General features: G+C 34.1%; 2 protein-coding genes and 1 pseudogene across 2 annotated transcripts; all 3 read left to right on the forward strand.

The window, feature by feature from the left end:
* Window positions 1-256: 256 nt before the first annotated feature.
* LOC120160161 lies at window positions 257-8,318 on the forward strand (annotated as a pseudogene).
* LOC120160274 (RNA-binding protein 38-like) lies at window positions 4,333-14,867 on the forward strand. Its single transcript, XM_039170689.1, has 10 exons — window positions 4,333-4,343; window positions 6,860-6,870; window positions 10,832-11,482; window positions 11,697-11,820; window positions 12,353-12,482; window positions 13,450-13,486; window positions 13,578-13,812; window positions 14,121-14,222; window positions 14,320-14,418; window positions 14,651-14,867. The coding sequence occupies exons 3-8, from the start codon at window positions 11,258-11,260 to the stop codon at window positions 14,207-14,209; spliced, it is 840 nt and encodes a 279-aa protein (XP_039026620.1). The 5' UTR covers window positions 4,333-4,343; window positions 6,860-6,870; window positions 10,832-11,257; the 3' UTR covers window positions 14,210-14,222; window positions 14,320-14,418; window positions 14,651-14,867.
* A 1,370-nt stretch (window positions 14,868-16,237) lies between these two features.
* On the forward strand, window positions 16,238-17,898 carry LOC120160162 (pentatricopeptide repeat-containing protein At5g13270, chloroplastic-like). The gene is made up of 3 exons (XM_039170592.1): window positions 16,238-16,481; window positions 17,006-17,147; window positions 17,577-17,898. Exons 1-3 carry the CDS (start codon window positions 16,238-16,240, stop codon window positions 17,896-17,898), a joined length of 708 nt encoding a protein of 235 aa, XP_039026523.1.
* The last annotated feature ends 2,183 nt before the right edge of the window (window positions 17,899-20,081 follow it).

Below are 20,081 nucleotides of genomic sequence, written 5' to 3' on the forward strand. Positions count from 1 at the left end.
AGATCTAATAGAAAAATAGATATTAATATAATTTTTCTTATATATATATATAAATAAGAGATAATTATAATATTATATTAAATCAGTTTGAGGTTTTATTTAAAATTAAGTTTGATCTAACCCAAATTTATTATAAAAATTTTATTAGGACAAAATGAATCGAATTCGAGTCAAATGCTCATCGAATTATGGGTTTTTTTACGTCGTTGGATTTGTTCCTAAAAACAAAAGCAATCTGCATAAGAGGGCCGCCCAAATGGGAGACATAGAGATTGGGCTTAAATGGGTTTGTAGTGTCGCAGACCGAAGTAATGGTTTTGTTATTTTGGAAAGAAGGCAGATGGGGATGGTGGGACGAAGCGAGAGACAGGGGAATCGAAACATCCAGCAGCGTAAGCCACCACACCACTTGTGGGCAAAAAGAGCAAAGCACCCTTTACTGGGTTTTGTTTGTTTCTACGTTTGTTGTTTGAATTCATTTACTAGCATTATTATGCCAATAAGGAAGAATGACCCGAGCAATCAAGCCAAGCCACGGGCGTCACAGAAAAGGAAAGAGACTCTGCATTTGGTAGCTAGGTTGGCAGAGGCGAGAGAAGAATCCCAATCATAATTCAACAATTCCCCAGCCCCAGGTGAAAGAAAAAAAGTGTAACCGTTGAAGTGTGTAAGTTCCTGCCTTTAACGATACTTTCTATGTCAATGTTTAGTCCCATAACAAGTGGGCGCTGACTGCTGCTCCTCTATCTCTATTTAATGGCTATATGTTTTGGGATTCACATTTAACATTCTCATTTGATTGTCTCTTTATCTCTCAAAAGCCCTTTCAGTTTTCTTCTCTTCTTTTTCCCTGTAGCAGGCGAGTTTATTCTTCAACCAGCAGTTTTTACTTGTATTTCAACTGTGTTTAAGTTATTGGGACTTTAGGGCACACTGATATTGCTCTATCTTTTTGTTTAAATGTTTTCTCTTCAATTTACATTATTTCCATTTTGTATGTCTTCTGTTCTTCCATATGTGCCTTTTAATTTTTTTTCTGGCTCTGCTTCTTTCTCTTTGGACTAGGAAACAACTCATTTGTTTCTTTACGTCAGTGCTTCGGGGATTTTTTTAAAGATATATATGGTTTTGATAAAACAACTAGGAGTTAGGGTTCAGCTTTCACCATTGTATATGCTGATATTGTATGGCATATTTGACAACTGAGCTTTTTGGAGATCACCATTTTGTCTTGCATTTCTTAAACAATCTTTTCTTTTTGTTAATTCAACTGTTGATGTAGACAGGAGAATCTGTATAAGCAAAAATGGAAGATACCGAAATGCTGGAACAAGAACTGCCCGAGGCTTCCCAAGTTAACCTTGTTGATGCTGCTGTCCAACAGAAACAGCCCTCAAACCCCACTGAGGATCATAATACCAATGAAACAATTGCTGATGAGACCCTAACCATGACCACTGATGTTGACATGACTGATAATCCACCTTGTCCCGAGAAACCCAACGACAAATCTTCTGCCGATGCTCCTCCTGCTGAACCTCTAGAGAAGGAAAGCAATGGAGATGCTGCTCTGCTTTCTTCTTCTACACCTATGTCTGAACCTGAGAGGGTGGAGAAACCAAATAGTTGGTTGCTGGATCCTGAGGTACATGAAAGAAATGTCCTCTAAGATCTGACATTAAAGAAAAAAGTGGTGATTATTCTGATTATCCTATTTTTAACTCACTTTGTTATTTGGTATGTAGATGGGGGAGGCTGATGAAGCTGGAACACTAGAGGATAGAGCAGCATTCATGAAGGAGCTGGAAAGTTTCTATAAGGATAGGTCATTGGAATTCAAGCCCCCAAAATTTTATGGAGCACCGCTGAACTGCCTTAAGTGAGTTTGTGGATCCTTGATTTGAAATTCCAGGTTATGAGTCTACTCTCTCAGAGTCTAATACGTGCTTGCACTTTATGTAGGTTGTGGAGAGCAGTTATTAAATTGGGTGGCTATGAAGTGGTATGCATGCATATTCTGCAATCATTAATTGACTGTTTTAGCTTTTTCTCTGAACCCTTAAATCATCCTTTGGTATTCCTATTTACTTCATGTAAAAAGCATTGACGAATCAGATGTGACATTCAATCTGATTTATTAATATGTATGATGATGCATTATCCTAGCTAACTACTTTAGGCTTCAACAAGTAAACGGTTACAAACAATCCAATTTCATTTATATATAAACTGATTTGGATCTGTTTCTTGTTTTGGAAGGTCAATAAGATTAAATTCTAGCAAGGTCTTGTTATAGTTATTAGAAACACTCATTGCCAAGTCTCCAAAGTTGAAATTTCCAATCAACATGACTATTACACGAGTGTTATACTATCTCTGGATTTTCCATTATCCTGGCTAATGACTGTGGGCCTCATCAAGTAAAAGGTTACAAACAATCCTATTTTAGTTACATGTAAACTGGTTTGGATCTATTTTTTCTTGTTTAGGAAGGTGAATAAGATTAAATTCTAGCAGAGCTTGTTTTAGTTATTAAAGATGCACTAATTGCTAAGTTTACAAAGTTGTAAATTCCAATCAACAAGATGATTACACGTGTTATAGCATATCTATAGTTGCCGTTATGATGTCACATAATTGCTTCTGTTTAGGGCACAAAATTGATTACCACACATTCCTATAAGTACAAATAAATTCTTTAGGATTTGACTTGAAAGCTTCCCAAAAATGATTCCGTAACACTTAGAAGAAAATTTATGTTTTTTTCATATACATAGGGTTTTCAACTTTTTTAATTCCATAAGAATTTGTTTTGGACATTATTGTTTGTATCGAGATGCCATTTTGTCGAGATGCCTTATCTCTTTGTCTGGGAAAATGAATGTTACTTGGAAATTTTTTTGCAGCTTTTATAACTGTTACTGAATTAAATAGGAAATAAGAATTGAAGTATAGATGTAGTTAAATTAGGCGATACCCTTTGAAGAATATAAATCTTACTGTTTAACAAATGAGATTTTCTTTTATGTAAATGAAATATTGCAGGAGTCGTGGTTTGAAAGGTATGACATGAATCCAAGACTAGGGCTAGGGAATACGAAGCAATTCTCTTTGTTTTAGTTTATACGTGAAGTGAAATCTGAGATTTATCAGTTTTTGGCTTATTATAGTTGTTAATAAGGGAAGAAAAAGGAAACAGTTATTGGGGAAAATATTACATGTATGTTTTCTTATTGCCAAATCATATCCATGTTCTGATATATAAGATTTATCTTAAAAATGCCTTATCATATGAGTGTTCTCTATTCACTTCTTCTTAACTACTTCACTTTTACAGCTATGATATTGGGGTTTTACTGTTTCCTTTTTCTTTTTGAATACACCGGATAAATGGGAAGGGGGTAGGGATTGAGTCCAAGCTCCGATGCCATACAACACAATTATTTTGCCACTAGGCCAAGAATTTAAGTTTATTTGATTGTAATTTGACAAGTTTAGTGTTTTAAAGCATATTAGAGCAGGATAACTCCTTTAATTGTGATTTTCTATATAGTGATTGTGTGACTCATGAGCAAACTTTTAATGATACATTAAATTGACTTCTGAAGAGGTATTAATAATTGATGTATTAGCAAAGTGAAGACATCTCGACAAAATGGCATCACGATACAAACAATAATAATACACTACAAACATAATGCAAGACACACACATTTGAAGGTGGCTAAGTTAGGGTGTGACTTTGCAGGATGTCATAGTTCTAGGTAATTCTGTTTAGAGTTGGATTACAGAGTTAGTTGTCTCAAAACATTTTTAGAAAGCTTTTGTGGTAATTTATCAAAAACAATTTATATCTGGTGTTGATCTTTATCTTTGCGTCTTTAAATGGGTTGGTACATAATCTTTTTTCTGTTGAGAGGTATACAGAAGCTTGATTCAGGAAGTTTTATATAAAATAATAAGTATGCGATTGATCAGCCACTTTTCCATGTCCTCCGTTCTGTACTAATAATTTGTATTTTCTTAAAGCTTCCTAATGGTCATTTAGCAACATGACTCGATTTGATAATTAGGGAGTGATTATATATGATATAAGTTCCTCACAGTCTGATGATAAACTGAATGCATATTCACTCTCTAAATCCTTGTTTCAATGAATAAGAGTTTTATGTCCTTTAGGTTACCTTTTGGCAAAAATTATTAATGTGTTGATCATTTACAATACAACCTGGCTATTATATGTTTTGCTCTAAAATCTGGGTCATGATCTGTGGGGCATTGTTTGTGATATTTAATGGTTGGCAGATTGTTGGATTCACTTGTTTTGTTGGGAGTTTTCTCATGTTTCAAATTGGAATTCATCTGCTTTTACACCATCAATATTTAAAAACTGATTTTTCACAATGGATACATATAGGTGACTGCATCGAAGTTATGGCGGCAAGTGGGAGAGTCTTTCAACCCCCAAAGTAAAGAGAAATATAGACGGTGTTTTTTTTTAAATGCGCTTTTTTATGCAAAGTTCTGTTCAATCTCAATGGTTTTTGGGTTGCATTTGACCTGAACACAAAGTACTTTACATGATATGCTCTTTGCGGAAGTATATGTTATTCTCTTGATTGACTTTGTTGTCTAATTCTTTCTTTCTCCCAGGACCTGCACAACTGTCTCTTGGACATTCCGCATTTTCTATGAGAAGGTATGCTTTTTTGGCTGGGATAACTAGCTGCCTTATTGTATGGAGTGTGGGTACAATACATGTAACTTTACCCTTGCTATGAGAAGAGGTTGTTTCCATGCCTTGGAATTGTGACCTCTAGATCATAATGGGCCAGCCTTGTAGTTTTGCCAAGACATTCCTTAATTGACACATTTAATTAAATTTAAACTACCAAGTGAAAAGGAAGAAAGAAAAGAAAAGAAAACAAGTACCAATGCCTATGCCCTTTCCTTCAATAACGTTCTTCTTATGCTGGGAATGAATTTGGGGGTTATTTTGAGCATGTTCTTTGTAAAAGTTATATTTCTACCTTGTGCTTTTTAGAATAGTGTCTATATGAGACAGTCTCTACTTGTTTGTGCGGAGTAGATGTTTTGCCTGCCTCCTCCCCAGCATATCTTTGAACCACTAAATGAAATCAGCGTAGTTTTTTCTTCGTATAATCAAAATCATAGTGAAAATTTTCAAAGGCATGCAGCATGCTTATCTGAACCAAACTAAATAATAAACATGTGGCAAAATGATAGCAGTGCCAATATTTCTTGTAACCTGTCGTATCTTTGAACCACAAATGAAACTAGTGTAGTTGTTTCTTGTATAATCAGAATCATAGTGAAAATTTTCAAAGGCCTGCATATCCTAATCAAACTAAATAAACATGTGGCAAAAATGATAGCAGTGCCAATATTTCTTGTAATCTGTTTGACTGCTTGATAGGGTAACAAGTTGTCTCCCGCCAGCACATAAATAAGTAAATAAATAAAAAGGAAAGTTTGTTGATTTAATCATTTTTTTTGTAACAATAATTGTATTTGAGGCTGTGTTTCATATTGTCTGATTATTTTATGGTTGAGCAGGCACTATTAGAATATGAAAAGTATAAGAGGGAGAACGGCGAGATTCAACTTCCTGCTTCTTTACTCCCTCATGCAAGTGGCGGAAAGGAGGTAGGATTTTATTTCATATTAGGCAACAGTCTGGTGATATCTTTTGAGTTTTCCATCTTCGATTCAATATGCTGTTGTGAAGATGAATTCTGCACAAGTAAACTAATGACATTTGAACGCTTATACTACCATTTGTCCTAAGGCTTACTTTTTCTAATGTTTTCCAAGTTTCCCATGCAATCAAGTGGCTTCCTTCCTGGGTCAGGCAGGGCACGCAGGGATGCTGCAGCTCGTGCCATGCAAGGTTGGCATACTCAACGTTCTGTTGGATATGATGAGGTTACCGAGCCTATTATTAAGGTCTGTTGAATATTAAAACATTGTTATCATCTCTAATTTTCGATATTGTTGTATTCCTGTTTTTGGACCATTTCTTTTAATGCAAAACTCTAAGTTGTACAAGAATGAATACCTCTATACAGGATAAGATCTCGAGTCCTACTCCGAAGCGTGAAAAACATCTCAAAAACATTGGTATTCTGCTATATGTTCAGATCTTTCTATTCTAATTTAAAAGGATAAAAACAAAACAAAACAAAATTTCAAGATTATTAGAATAATGTTACACAAATACACTAAATTGTACCTTTAGTCATGAATTTTCATATTGTTTTTGGTTTCTTTTCCAGGTTTGCAGAAGCAGAAGACATCAATAAACATGGAATCTGGACATGAACCAGATAAGCAGTTAATACTTGTTAATCGCTTAGCTATATGTTATGTTTATTTAGGGTTTTTTTTATCCGTCTCTATTTACATTCTGCATAGTCGAAAGTTTAAGTTGAAGATATAGATGAGCTTTCATTTACTTAATTATGAATCGTTCTTCCATAAAAAAAATGAAATATGTGAATGATTTACGACTTCTTAATTTTATATAATTCAAACAATCATATTCTTGATATATCTTATTGCTCCCTTTCCTGCTAGGAACATCTTACTTGAAAAAATGAGCGAGTGCAAAGACTGTAGACATAAGCATGCTCCTATTTAAATGTACAAAGAACTTTAAGCACCAGTCCTTTGTTCCTAAACTGTAGAAGTTTAAGAACCCTTCTATAGTGGGCTCATCTAATTCGCTATAGATGTTTCATATATCCTTTAAGAAGGCCATAATTAACATTAGCCCTATCCATCATCATTTATTGTTCTTTCTGATCAATGCAATTTTTCTTGTGTAGACTGATTACAGAGATTGTTGATGTTGGAACCCCTGCTGATTGGGTGAAGATCAATACGTGCAACTGTAAGTATACCTTCCTTCCTACCCAGTGTACACACAGATGAAAAGATATTACAAAACTGATTTCAGTTACAATCAGTATCGAAGTAACTTGTGTTGGGATTTTGAGTTCCGAGTTGTTTCACTGGCCTTAAAATGGACAGGAGGACTGCTATGAGGTATATGCTCTGGTCCCTGGACTCCTGCGTGAGGAGGTATGCGCTTGTCCTGAAATCCTTTTTAAAAGATGTGACGCAAATTAGTAAACATTTGGTATGATCTTTGACAGTCTGCAGCAACTTGTACTTTAGTATTTCCGGATGATTACATAGACAAGTTTGCAAATATTCATGTGGCTGTTGTGTTTTTCAGTAATTTACTGATGCTGGTATCAATAAAGGTTCTACTAATTAGTCCTATTAGTTCCCAAGATTTGTTAGATTGGTTAAATTATATCTGAAAATATTTTGGATTCACATGTTCTTCCTAAGCTATGGTGATCATCAAGAATTAAATAGTTATTACTGGGGGCTTTGGTCCCTTCTCGACAAAATTTTAGCTGCTCTTCTGCTTCCAAATACGCGAAAGTCTTTAGTCCTTTTAAATTTTGCTACTATGATTTTCATATACTTGTGATTGGAAAATATGTTTGGCGTTTCATAATACATCCTGCTTTAGTGTCTATGATTTTTTCCTGGATGTAAGACTGAACTCGTTTTTTCGTTGGATCTAGGTACGGGTTCAATCAGATCCTGCTGGACGTTTGGTTATAACAGGTCAACCAGAGCAAGTTGACAATCCTTGGGGTATCACCCCCTTTAAGAAGGTATTTCTTTTAATTTCTTTATCCAACAAAAGAAAATGCACACGAGATAACCATGTCCTCTAGTCCACAACTTTTTGCTTGAGATTTGAAATAGGAGGAATTAATCTCATCTTTGGCGGGCATTAATTTTTTTAATTTCGTTTAGTTTCTTTCTAGTTTATCATCGTATTTGAGATACTAATGTTAAAGAGGAAAGATATATTGAGCTGACCTTAATTTTGTGTGGTTTGTACAGGTAGTGAACTTACCAGCGAGAATTGATCCACTTCAGACATCTGCTGTTGTTAGCTTGCATGGTCGACTCCTCGTGCGTGTCCCTTTCGAGCAGGGATCAGTTTGAATCTCATCATGTTTAGATTAGGTGGCTTTCCTGACTCATTTTAGGAGAAATTTAATTAGAATCAAACTTGGTATTGATGAATTAATTTTAATTTCCTTGTGGCTATTTATATCTAAGAATGTTGGAACTAGTTGAAAAGAACTTTGTGTTGGAAAGGGAAGTTAGTAATCTCTTCAAAAATCAAATGGTGAAGGTGAGTTTGGATTTGGTAAATTAGTGTAAGTTTCAAACCTTGCAAGCAAAAGTTTGAAGTGTTTTGGACATTATTCTCTGGCAAATTGTTGGGATAATGATATGGGCAAAAGCAATTCCCCAGATAGTACAAATGGAGTTTTATTCTCTAGGACGGAACTGTGTAGGGGGTACAGGCGGTAGTCGGTCGGACTTTTCGGTGACATCATGGAGACGTTGGAACTGCAGATGTCTTCTGCATGAAGCCTGGACGTCTGGACTATGCCGCTGCAGGCATGCATGGAGCATTGGGAAGTCGTCGGGAAATCGTCCGACTTCCCTCTATACTGTTCTTTTCACTAGTTTCAAAAAGAATCTTCCAAGGACATTGAATGAGATATTTTTTTTCCCAGATCATTATCCCAACACTATTTCCATTATTCTCTGGTACTCTTCGTTTATTTAAGAATAGTAGATGACAGATATGATATCGTGGCCTAGGTTTATGCCTGGCCAGGCAGCACATGTTAATGGCCTCTGCGTCCCCATTATTAGTACTATGTTTTCTCATGCCGAGATTTTGTTCATCTATTATGCAATTTGGACTATTTTTGTGTTCAACCCAGTCTGTATTTGCAGGTCTTAGAGGTGTTGATGGGGCACACACAATGTTTGGGAACTTTTTTTATTACAAAAATTAGGGTTTATATTCAAGATATTATATACCTACGGCTTCAATGAATGAAGAACAATAAAGCATGATTGTCGCAAGCAGCATCAACCTTGTGGTTTTGTGGGGGCCCCTTTCAGTTTCCTGACTTGGACAGTTCCTTCAGCAGCATCCTTGTGGTTTTATGAGTACTATTATAGTTTCTTTGGATCCTTTTATCACTCATCATCTTTATAAAATATCTCTATTAAGATCAAGAAAGATAATTGAAATATCTTTTTCATTCGTTCATATTGTTTTTTTTATAAAAATATATAAGGCTTTGATACTTATTGTGTGATTATCGATTATGATTCTTTATCGGAGAAAGATGATTGGAACTACCTTTTTCATTTGTGCATTTTTTACTTTTTATAGAGAATTTTTTTTTTATATATTAATCAACAATCATCTAGTTCTCAATTATAATTCTTCAATAAAAAAAATGATTGAAACTATCTTTTCTATTCGTTTATTTTTTACTCTTTATAAAAATAAAAGATTATGATTTTTACTAGTACTCGTTCAATTATCGATTATAATTTTTCAGGTAATTCTGCTGTATAGCAAGCTTAATATATGGTTTAACAAAAGATGTTATCGGAAATGTTAATATATTTTTTAATATTTTTGATAAAACGTTACCTAAAACATTATTTTTCTTACCGGAAATGTTAATTTCGCTATTTAATGGAGTTTTTAACATTTTCGGTAAAGCGTTACTTAAAATATTATTATTTTTCACAGAAAATATTAATTTCGCTACTTAATTTTTTGTAAAAAAATAATAATATTTTAGGTAGCGTCCAATATTAACATTTTTAGTAAAAAATAATAATATTTTCGGTAACGTTTTTTCTTAACCGTATATTAGGTTGTCTTTCATTAGATATTGCCTAATTTTTCACCTAGATAAAAAAAGAAACTATTTGTAGCCGTCACATTCCTTTAGCGGGCGTTTGGTTCATGTAATCTTGGATTACCGGCGGAATGGAATGTCATTCTCTCGTTTGGATTGCAAACATTCCCAACCTCCGGTAATCCTTTATTCCCAGTAGTGGTTTTTTGGGGGTTTATTATCAGGAATGTAATTCACTCCTTCCCTTATGTATTGTTACATTCCCGACGTTTTGGATTAAAATACCCTTAATTTTTTTCTTCAAAAATATCATTCTTCTCTCGTTGAATAAAAAAATTCTACGAATGTTAAATTGTAAATTTATAAAAAAAAGTTCATAATTAGAATTTTATATAAAATTTAGAGGTTAAAATAAAATTTTATCATTTCATTAAACCTATTTATCTTTTAAATTTTGTAAAAAAAATTATATAAATTTTATAAATTTAAAATTTTAAAAAATATATATAAATTAATTATAGTAAAATTATAATAGAATTTAACTTGTTAAAAAATAAATATATAATAAAGATAATTTGGTAAAAATATACATTCTAATAATATTTTATTTCTTTAACTAAATACTGTAATCTTACATTCCTGTTAAACGAATCAAACACAAAAATATAACATTCTTAATAATCTTATTCCCGCCGATAATTTTATTTTTATTAATAATCTTATATACCGTCAATCAAACGCATCCTTGTACGTATCAATAAGTATTGTGATGAACCAATTGGATTAGCCATAGGTATAACTCCCGACCCCTGGAGCTGTCTTTGATGCTTTCTTTTACCTTATTATTATTTTTTTGTTTGTTTTGGTTCTTCATCATGATGAGTATACTACCCATCATCTCATTCTCTCCATATTCCATACGCCCTTCATCTCTCATCAACAATGAACCGAGTTAATTTCTTATCAATTCCCCTTTACCTTAATTACTAGTGTTTTCCCCCCTTGATCTTCTTGTTCTGATAGTATTATAGCTTGAGTGTTCACTGTGTTTGCTAGTTGCTACCCATCAAGCTTCCTTGTCCCTTTGTACAGAGCCCCAAACCCTACCCCAAAACTGTTCACTTCAGCTTTCTTCTTGTCCCATCTAGGGTTTTCCTTTTCTCCATCTCCTTTATTTCTTCACCCCCTTTTTATTCCCTAGTTTTATTATGATCATATGATTCCGCTTAGTAGTAATCCTTTCTTTCCTGTCAAAATCCAATCATCATCCTTCACCATTGTTGTTTTGTTCCCTTAAATCCCAAACGATTCTGGGTCTGTCTTTGTTTCCAATTCGAGGGTTTTCCTTGGGTTTTTATCGTTTTTAAAAGAAACAAATTGGCTTTTTATTCTCTCTGTTCTGGGGTTAACCTCGTTATCAATTGATTTGTTATACTTGGATTTAAATCGGGTCATCTTTGGTCATGGCTTTTCAGCAAATTCCAGGCTCGGGGCTGAGTTCGAGTTCAGGGTTTCAATACATGAATTCCCCTTTTGGAGATACGACCTACACCAAGGTCTTTGTTGGGGGACTCGCTTGGGAAACCCAAAGCCAAACGATGCGTCGCCGTTTCGAGCAGTTCGGTGAGATTTTGGAGGCCGTTGTCATCACTGATAAGAAAACCGGTCGTTCAAAAGGATGCGGTTTTGTGAGTGTTCATTTTTTTTAATTCCGTTTCAAAGATGAAATGCTACTTTATATATCTGGCCATTGTTGTTATTGTTATGTGAATAATGAAGAACTGGTATTAATTCAATGGTAGTGGCGTGCCCTTTGATTCTATAGCAATGTGTTTTAAGTAAGTAAAGCATTAACTTTATAGAGTGACTCTGTTTCTTCTTGGCTCTGCATGGAGGGTATAAGTGACTTTCCGTGATCCAGAGGCAGCTAGGAGAGCCTGTGCTGATCCAACCCCAGTTATCGATGGCAGGCGTGCTAATTGTAATTTGGCTTCTCTTGGCTGTCCTCGACCTCCTGTTCCTTACGGTATCCTCTCAAATTTGCTCGTTTAGTCTGATCTTATAGCTGATGCAACGTGCTATTTCCAATTCTTTTCCCCTTATTTTTTAAGCATAAAGGAAAACTTTTATTAATATAGTTCAGCAAATTAATAACATTTTCGAGTACAAGGTTATTACTATATATGGGATCTATGAGTATTAAACCCTAAACATTCCTAAGACCGAGAGGTTTAGCCTATCTTTATTAATTTTTTATACAACTTTGTGAGCTTCACTCTCAATTGTACGATTTTTTCTGTTCATTTCTCTTTGTTTTCTCAGTTTCTCTTTCATCTGTTTTAAACTTTTTGAAATTGTCCTTACTATGAAGAAAGTGTCTCTCATTGTTTTTGCAGGGTATTTTCATTTGGTTTACATTCCACTCTTAAGCTTATGGCATCGTACTTATAACTGAACTAATTTTGAATTTGTTTCAGACCCAGTTAGCTTTCCATTTGCAGTTTCTATCGGCTTTACTTATCTGGCTAATTATTGTTCCCTTTTTATCTTCCTAATAGGACGTTTAAGATCCGCTTCTCCATACCATGGAGGTGTGGAAGCTACAAGAGGGGTTTATGTTGGAAGTTTTGGTTATCAGCCACCACTTCCTTACAACTACCAACAAGGAATAATGTACCCTTCGTATGGGTGAGTTATGCTTTCTGATTCAAGGTTTCTAACTATTTTGATTGCTCCAATCATGATTCAATTGAGCTTGGCTTGATTGAGCATAAAATTCTAGTTTGTATGATTTATACTTTATAATTAGAAGGTTTTGTTTTATTAAGTGCCTTAGAGATTTTATTTTAGGTTTCTTTGGGGGGATTTTTAATTAATAATGAAAAAGTAGGATGGGCAAACTAAGTGTAGAATGAGGTACATTTTTCTTTGTTTCCTTGGTAAATTTTGTTGCAGGTATGTAGGCTACTTTGTATAAAGTTTTTTTTTTCATTTAGAATTTTGTCATGTGTGGATTGAGACTTTTCTGCACAAGTGCGGAAACATTTCTTTCATTATTAATGAGCAATAGGCTGTAGCCTTCGCATAAATATGGCTGTATCAGTGTGCTGCACGTGCCTCGTTAACCTGCAATGTAGTTGGGTCATTATGGAAAGCTCGCTAATCAAAGTTCATTTGGGTACATCTCCTTTTGCAGCTACTTTCTCCTATTTTAATTATTCTCCTTGTCTCATAGCAGTTCAAACCGATCACAGCATGCAAAATTGGCCAAGGAGTTTTTAGTCTTTACCTTAGAATTCAGGATTAATTAGTCCAAAGTGCAATCATATGACATGGTGTGATTGTTAATTGCAGAGGATTTGTGCCCGAGCTCAATGATTATTGAACAGGCAAGACCATCATTGTGATTGGATAAGGGGTCAAAAGGAAAAGAAAATGTTAGGAGAAGGGGGGATGTGATTATTCTCATGGGTTGGGTAGTTAGGCTTTATGATTTTACAGATGATGTTTTTGGGCCTTTCCTTGGCTGTTCTGATGTTATGAATAGTATAGTATTCATATCCTTGCTATAACTTCATTGACATTTTAAATTTATTGCCCAACTCCTAATTATGTTTAACTTTTTGGGATCTTTGATATATGTTTATCTGTGCAGGTATGCAACATATGGACCTGAATATGTCTATCCTCAGGTTAATTGCATTTCAAAGTGCAATATTGTGAAAAAAACGAGTAAGTAATGTTTGTGCCCTGATGCTGATTTATTCTTGTTTCTGTGGACAGGGTGCTTACGACCCTTACATGGCTCAGCAGTACCTTCAGATATATGGAGTACCTGAAGCAGCTAACCCGGCTGTTTATCCATATGGGCAAGTGGGTCAAACTGTTCCTAGTGGACTTGGTTTTACGGCTGTACAGGGATATGCAATGCCAAGTCATCAAATATTGCAGTTTGGTGGAGCCGTTGCTAATGCGACAACTTCTCCGATGGCTACAATCCAAACACCATATCCTGGAGGTTAATATCAATATGAAAAATAAATCATTTTGTCCTTGCTTACATATTTAATATCTGGACCACTACATCTTTGTCTTTATATTTCATTGATCAATTTATTTTTGCCTGTCCTTCTAAGAAAATATCAATTACTGAATATAGATGTGAACTAGAAATTATATGGAGAATTGGTGCCCATGAATGAATTTCAGATCTTTAGTTTTTTATCAACTTTGAAAGGTAGCTCTGAGAACCTTATTGCAGACCCAGATGTTTTAAGTTTTTTTATGCATAGAAGACCTGATCAGCCAAGTGTGTTTGTTTATTAGGCATAGCAGCATCTCTTCCAGCTCAACCACAATTTATTGTTCCTACTAAGTTTATGCGAGGTAGTGGTTCTGACCAAACAACTGGGTGAGGAGTTGATCAAGGTGAGCAGTCTCATCTTGGGAAATGAAGTTCTTAGGTTGTCTGGTCCTATTGCCGTAGATTTAACTGTGGCTGATAATTTTTTTCCCATTAATTCAGGTATCCTGAGACTGCAGCAGGACTAAGAACATCAGAACTGTTACATGAGTGGTGGGCTTCAGATCTAGCCTTTCAAATTATTTATTTTGCATTCTACAGGTACTATAAGTTTTCTCATTCCACTGTTCCGTAAAGTTGGTAACGATTATGACTAGGAGAAGTATCACAATGATTGTTTAAAGAACTGAAGAGAGTAGTGTTTATATGTGCTCTGAGGTAAGATGCTTGAGGTTGAATGCATACTGTGAATAGTGTATGAACCCTTAATATCATAAGGGTGTCTTTTGGGGGAGCAATGCAAAGTTCTTACGGTGTTTATATCTTTGTGCAGGTCGTACGTCGTCATACTCACCAGAGAAGTCAATGTTGTCCGAGTCGATCAGATGGTGGAGAAGCAATATAGAGGAAGCCGAAAGGTGTGTCCTTGTTGGTGGTGGTGGTGTCTTTTGACCTTGTATGTATAAAGAACATTATTATACAGCTGGTTGGGAAGCCAGCAGTCATGGGGTTGATGGAGGCTGGAAAGGGTTTCTAGCAACCACATAGGGAATAAAAGATGGTGTAAAAAGAAGAGAAGATAGATGTTAGAATCAACATATGATTCTTTTCATAGTGTAGTAGTCCCAGCATTTGGGTGTATAGATAGATGTCCTGCATTTGGGTGTAATACTGACATTGCCGGTCGGTTCTAGGGTTGCTGCATATTAGTAGGGACGGCATGAATGATAGTGAGAGCCTGATTTCACAACATGGAGGAATCTCTCGGATGCATTTTCCTTCCCAAAAAAAATGATATTTGTGTACAAAGTAATTTTTGCAGTACTTTTCAAAAGAAAACTATTTTCCAACCCAACAAAGATGGCTGCAGTTTAGGGTTGAGAATAAAATTGGTGTCTTTTAGCCTTTTGATTGGAATGAAACCTCAAATCTTAGAACAAAGCAGCAACTTTTGCCTTGGCTACCTGTAGTTATTTCCACATGTATTGTACTTGCTCAAGGTATGTGACGTGTTAGAATATTTTTATATTTTTAATTATTATATATATTATAAATTTTCATATATTTTAAGTAAATTGGGCTAAAAGGGTCACTCTCATATTAGATTTATTCAGTATTTGAATTGAATTAATTGATTAAAAGATTATATACTGGTAATTATAGAAAAATTAAAATATATATTTTATATATTTTTTAATTATCTGCCAATGACAATAATTCTAGTTAGTATTGGTAAGAAATAAAATAATTGATGCAGTTTATTGTTATTTTTCTTTAGTTGATTTAATTTAAAAAAACAAAAGTTTAAGGATTAAAATTAAAAAAGTTTAGTGATTAAAACATTTTAAAAATATTTGAGTATAAAATATTATTATTCAATCTAAAATCTTAAAAAAATCTTCTAAAGTAATATCGGTTCTATTCTATTTTGAATTCTCGATGTTTCAAGTCTCATAGGGTCATGATCTCATTGTTCACCTTTTACCTCGTTTGGTTCACGGTATAACTTGGGAGGAATGTTTTTTTTCTCGGAGGAATATACCCACATTTGAATGGGCCACATTACCAAGTACCAGTAAAAATTAATATCAACAATGTTTTTTTACTGTTTTCTCGAGAATATTAATCCCCATCTCCGGTATTTCATTATTTCGTCGTCGTCGTCTAAAATAACCTTCTCCCCACTTCGTTTTGGCTGAAATCTTCTTCTTCTTCGACTTGGTTATGGGTTTGTGTTCTCAAAATTGAAATTCCCAAAATTGAAATCCCTTTGCAAATCCCTGACTCGTATGTTTACGCGGTTGTGTTGAGAAGTCGTGGGAAAACGAGGGAATTGGGGTTTGGCTGAGGGGTTCATGGACAAGTTTTGAAGAAAGGAGAGGCTTTTCTTGATGGGTTTTTGCATAATTATTTGGTGAATATGTACTCAAGTTGTGGCCTTTTAGAGGATGATGTTTTGGTTTTTGATGGGATTGAGAAGCCTGGTTTGGTTGCTTGGAGTTCCATGTTAAGTGCTTACGTGAAAAATGGGTTTGAAAAAGAGGGTTTGTATCTTTTCCTCGATATGGTTTCTAAGGGAATCGAGTTGGATGCTTTAGTGTTTTCAGTGGTTATCAAGGCATGTTCCAATTTGGAGCAGTTGAATTTGGGAAGTCAACTACATGGTTTGATGATTAAGAAAGGATTTTGGGAAGCTTTTGTTTGTTTCTGGACAATAGTGTAATGGATTTTTATGCAAAACGTAAGGATTTGAAAGGATTAAGACGAGTTTTCGACCATCTGTTGAGAAAGATTTAGTTTCATGGAACACATTGATCATGGGTTATGTACATAAATTTCATTACTTTGAAGCTCTTAGGAATTTCAGAGTTTTAATGCATCAAGTCTATTATCGTGATGATTTCACCATTACAAGTATTCTCAAGACAATTTCGAGTTTACACGAGATGGACTATGGTAGGCAGATTCATGGATATATAGTTAGGACCGGCTTAGTATCGAATAACTATGTTATGTGCTCTCTTTTGGATATGTATATCGAGTGCATCGAGCACGAGAGCTTGGAACAGTGGAAAAATGTTCCTTTGAAGGTGTATGTTGGCTTAGAAAGAAGTGAATCCAATGAGAATATTATTATAGCAAGCATGATAAAATGGTGCATGCTCTATGTTATTGAATCTTGACGCAGGGAAAGAATTCCACTCCTTGGCCAGAAAACTAGATGTTCATTCCGATCCATATGTTACAAGTGCTTTGATCGATATGTATTCCAAATGTGGGATGCCAAAGGCAGCTTCAAGGGTTTTCGAAAGAGTAGAAGATCCAGAATCGTAACGAGGTCAACTCTGATCTCTGGACTTTCATGGAATGGGTGGTTTGTGGAAGCACTTACATGTTTCCAAAAAATGCAGCTTAATGGTATTGAAGCAAATGAGTTCACCTTAACATTTGTTATTCTATCTAGTGTGCCTTTAGGTGATCTTAGAAAGGGAAGAGAATTACATTGCAAGATACTCAAAGCTTGTTATGAATAAAATCTTTCTGTAGTTAACATGCTCATAAATCTTTACTCGGAATTATCGGATCACCATCAAGCACTCAAGATATGTTCTTCGATTTCAGATGCTGAGATCTCATGGAATTTAATGATACAAGCTTGCCTCAAGGCAAACGACCATGAAATGATTCACAGACTTCTCAGGAGGATTCAGTCGTGCTCCTGTTATATTGAATCGATCACTGTTTGTGATATTTTTCAGATTATGTAACAGCCCTGTGCATTTGCATATGGGGATGCAAGCTGAGGCTTACATTATCAAAAGAGGTCTTCTTTCGCATCCTATGAGTGCAAACGGTCTCATTCAGATGTATTCCAAATGTGGACAAATTGCAGGGGCTAATTCGGTGTTCAAATTGATGCCCGAGAAGAGTTCTTCATCTTGGACGTCGATCATCTCTGCAAAAGTGGAACATGGACATCTATATGAAGCTCTGACTTTATTTAATGATATAAGGAGGAGGAATAAATTAGTGGACTCAAGCACATTAAAATCAATCTTGAAGGCATGGTTCATCTATTAAAATTTTCGTATGTTTATTTAGTTAAACGTTGATGTAAAATATTAATATATTTTTAGATAAATAATGTAAAATATAATATTATTTATAATTAAAATAATACATGATATAATTACTCTTTTATTCTACCCATTTTTCTTTTAAATTTTATAAAAAAAAATTATATAAAAATTATATTAAAAAATATATAAATTTAAAATAATAAAGTAATATATTTTCGATGATTTTTTATATAAATATTTTCATTTAAATATTTATAATTTCACTTGTTAACACATATATAACAATGACAATTTGGTAAAATATACGTTCCAGTAATCTCATATTCCTTCAACCAAATACTGTAATCATAAATTCCTGCCAAACATACTAAACACAGTAATATAACATTTCCAGTAATGTATTAGGTAATGTTACATTCCGGTAATCTCATTCCCAGAAGTAATGCTACATTCCATGAACCAAACGTACCCTTATCAAATTGACATACTTATTTTTAAGTTAATTTTGATTATTATCTTTTAAAAATAATTAAATCACTTTTAAAAATAAAAATATTGATTAAAATATCAAAAATTTTAAAGATATTGATTATTAAGTTTTGACATTTTAAAAAAAATATAATTAATTAATAAAATGTATAGATATTAAATATTATATTTATTATTATAAATAAAAAATAGGGTGGAAAATAAAAAGTCAACAACAGGTAAAAGAGGAATAGGGTGGAAAAGTGTGTATGATGAAAAGCTGGCGGTGGCTGAACTAATAATAGCAACGATTATTTATTTATTTTTAATTATTCAATTACGGCATAATTATATTTATGAATCAACTACTCTTTACCAAGTCTGATCTATAAATTTGGATTGTTTGAGTTAAATAAAGCTTTATCTCTGAATTTCATCCATCCCTTTTATGAAAATTGAAAAGTTAATCTTTATTTTTTTTTGGATAAGTAAAAATTTTATTATCCAAGCAAACGATCAATACAACACCCAATCAAGGATTAAGAAGCTATGTACAACAAAAATAGTTAGCCTATACCCCAATTATTACAAAGAAGAGAGTTGATATTATCAGTTCTATTAAAATCCCTATTGCTAAGCTGAGCACTAACGATACCCTTAATGGTACTAAACATTTCATCCACCAAACGAGTTCTTCCTTGAAAAATCCTCCAATTTCTTTCCTCCCAAACGGTGTAAATGAAGGAACACCAAGCAATTTTCAATATAGATGTTAGGAGAGATTTACCTTTCCACTTTGAAGTTGCCCAAATGATCATATTATCCCATGACATTTGCGGTTTAAGCAGTTGGTTCAGGTTTATAATGTGCTTCCACAGGCTGTAAGTAATTTTGTAGTCTGTAAAAAGGTGGTTTTTCGATTCCAAGTGATCATTGCAAAGAGGGCATATGAATACTGTTCAACTATGTATTTATGTATTTATTTATACATGCATTGCATTTTATCTATATTTTTAATTTTCTGACTGCCGGAGGTCTTCCACGGAAGCTACTCTCAACCTGGCGTTGGGGGCAGCCTACTACCCTACCTCCCCCTTACCCCATTGCATATGGGAATTGGGTTTTGTTGTTGTTGTTATCTCTCAAGTAGGAAGTCTGTCGAGAATAGCCATCCATGTGATGATGCTGAATTTAGGAATGTGCATGGGAAACCAAATGAGCTTGTGCCAAGGAACTTTGGGATGCTTAACTCTAATCTCCTCCCAAATGATTTAGTTAGCCATAGGAGTAGCATTAAGAAAATGAAGAGCTTCAGTTCTAAGTTTCAAGAGACGTTTAAAACACCAGCTAGCAGAAGAACTTTATGTCATGACTCTAAAGTCATTAGATTTAATCACATAACAGTAGAACTTTATGTCATGACTCTAAGTTAATCTTTAAATTACTCAAAAATAGAGAAATTAATCTTTTCACTTCAACTCATCAGAAGTTAATCTTTAACTCATTAGTCTAAGTTTTATTTTGACTTAAGAAACACTTAGTGAAGATTAGAAAATTTAAAAATAAGAATCTAAAATGTTAATATTCTTTTTTCAATATGATGAGAGTACAATTTTTCTTATTTTCTCTTTTTCTTTTAACATATTAAACTAAATTTAATAATTTATCCTAAATAATAAGGATACATTTGGTTCTCCAATAACTTAGTCCATCTGT

This window comes from Hibiscus syriacus, unplaced genomic scaffold (assembly GCF_006381635.1).
Source record: "Hibiscus syriacus cultivar Baekdansim isolate YM2019G1 unplaced genomic scaffold, ASM638163v2 tig00111392_pilon, whole genome shotgun sequence".
Lineage (NCBI taxonomy): Eukaryota > Viridiplantae > Streptophyta > Magnoliopsida > Malvales > Malvaceae > Hibiscus > Hibiscus syriacus.

What these genes read in the sequence shown, in the direction of transcription:
- LOC120160162 (XM_039170592.1), top strand. Translation starts at nt 16,238, where the DNA reads ATGTACTCAAGTTGTGGCCTTTTAGAGGATGATGTTTTGGTTTTTGAT. An exon ending in TTTGGGAAGTCAACTACATG is followed by an intron (nt 16,482 to 17,005) that starts GTTTGATGATTA and finishes ATCTTGACGCAG; the next exon opens with GGAAAGAATTCCACTCCTTG. An exon ending in AGAGTAGAAGATCCAGAATC is followed by an intron (nt 17,148 to 17,576) that starts GTAACGAGGTCA and finishes GATATTTTTCAG; the next exon opens with ATTATGTAACAGCCCTGTGC.
- LOC120160274 (XM_039170689.1), top strand. Translation starts at nt 11,258, where the DNA reads ATGGCTTTTCAGCAAATTCCAGGCTCGGGGCTGAGTTCGAGTTCAGGG. An exon ending in ATAATGTACCCTTCGTATGG is followed by an intron (nt 12,483 to 13,449) that starts GTGAGTTATGCT and finishes TTATCTGTGCAG; the next exon opens with GTATGCAACATATGGACCTG. An exon ending in CTGAATATGTCTATCCTCAG is followed by an intron (nt 13,487 to 13,577) that starts GTTAATTGCATT and finishes TTCTGTGGACAG; the next exon opens with GGTGCTTACGACCCTTACAT.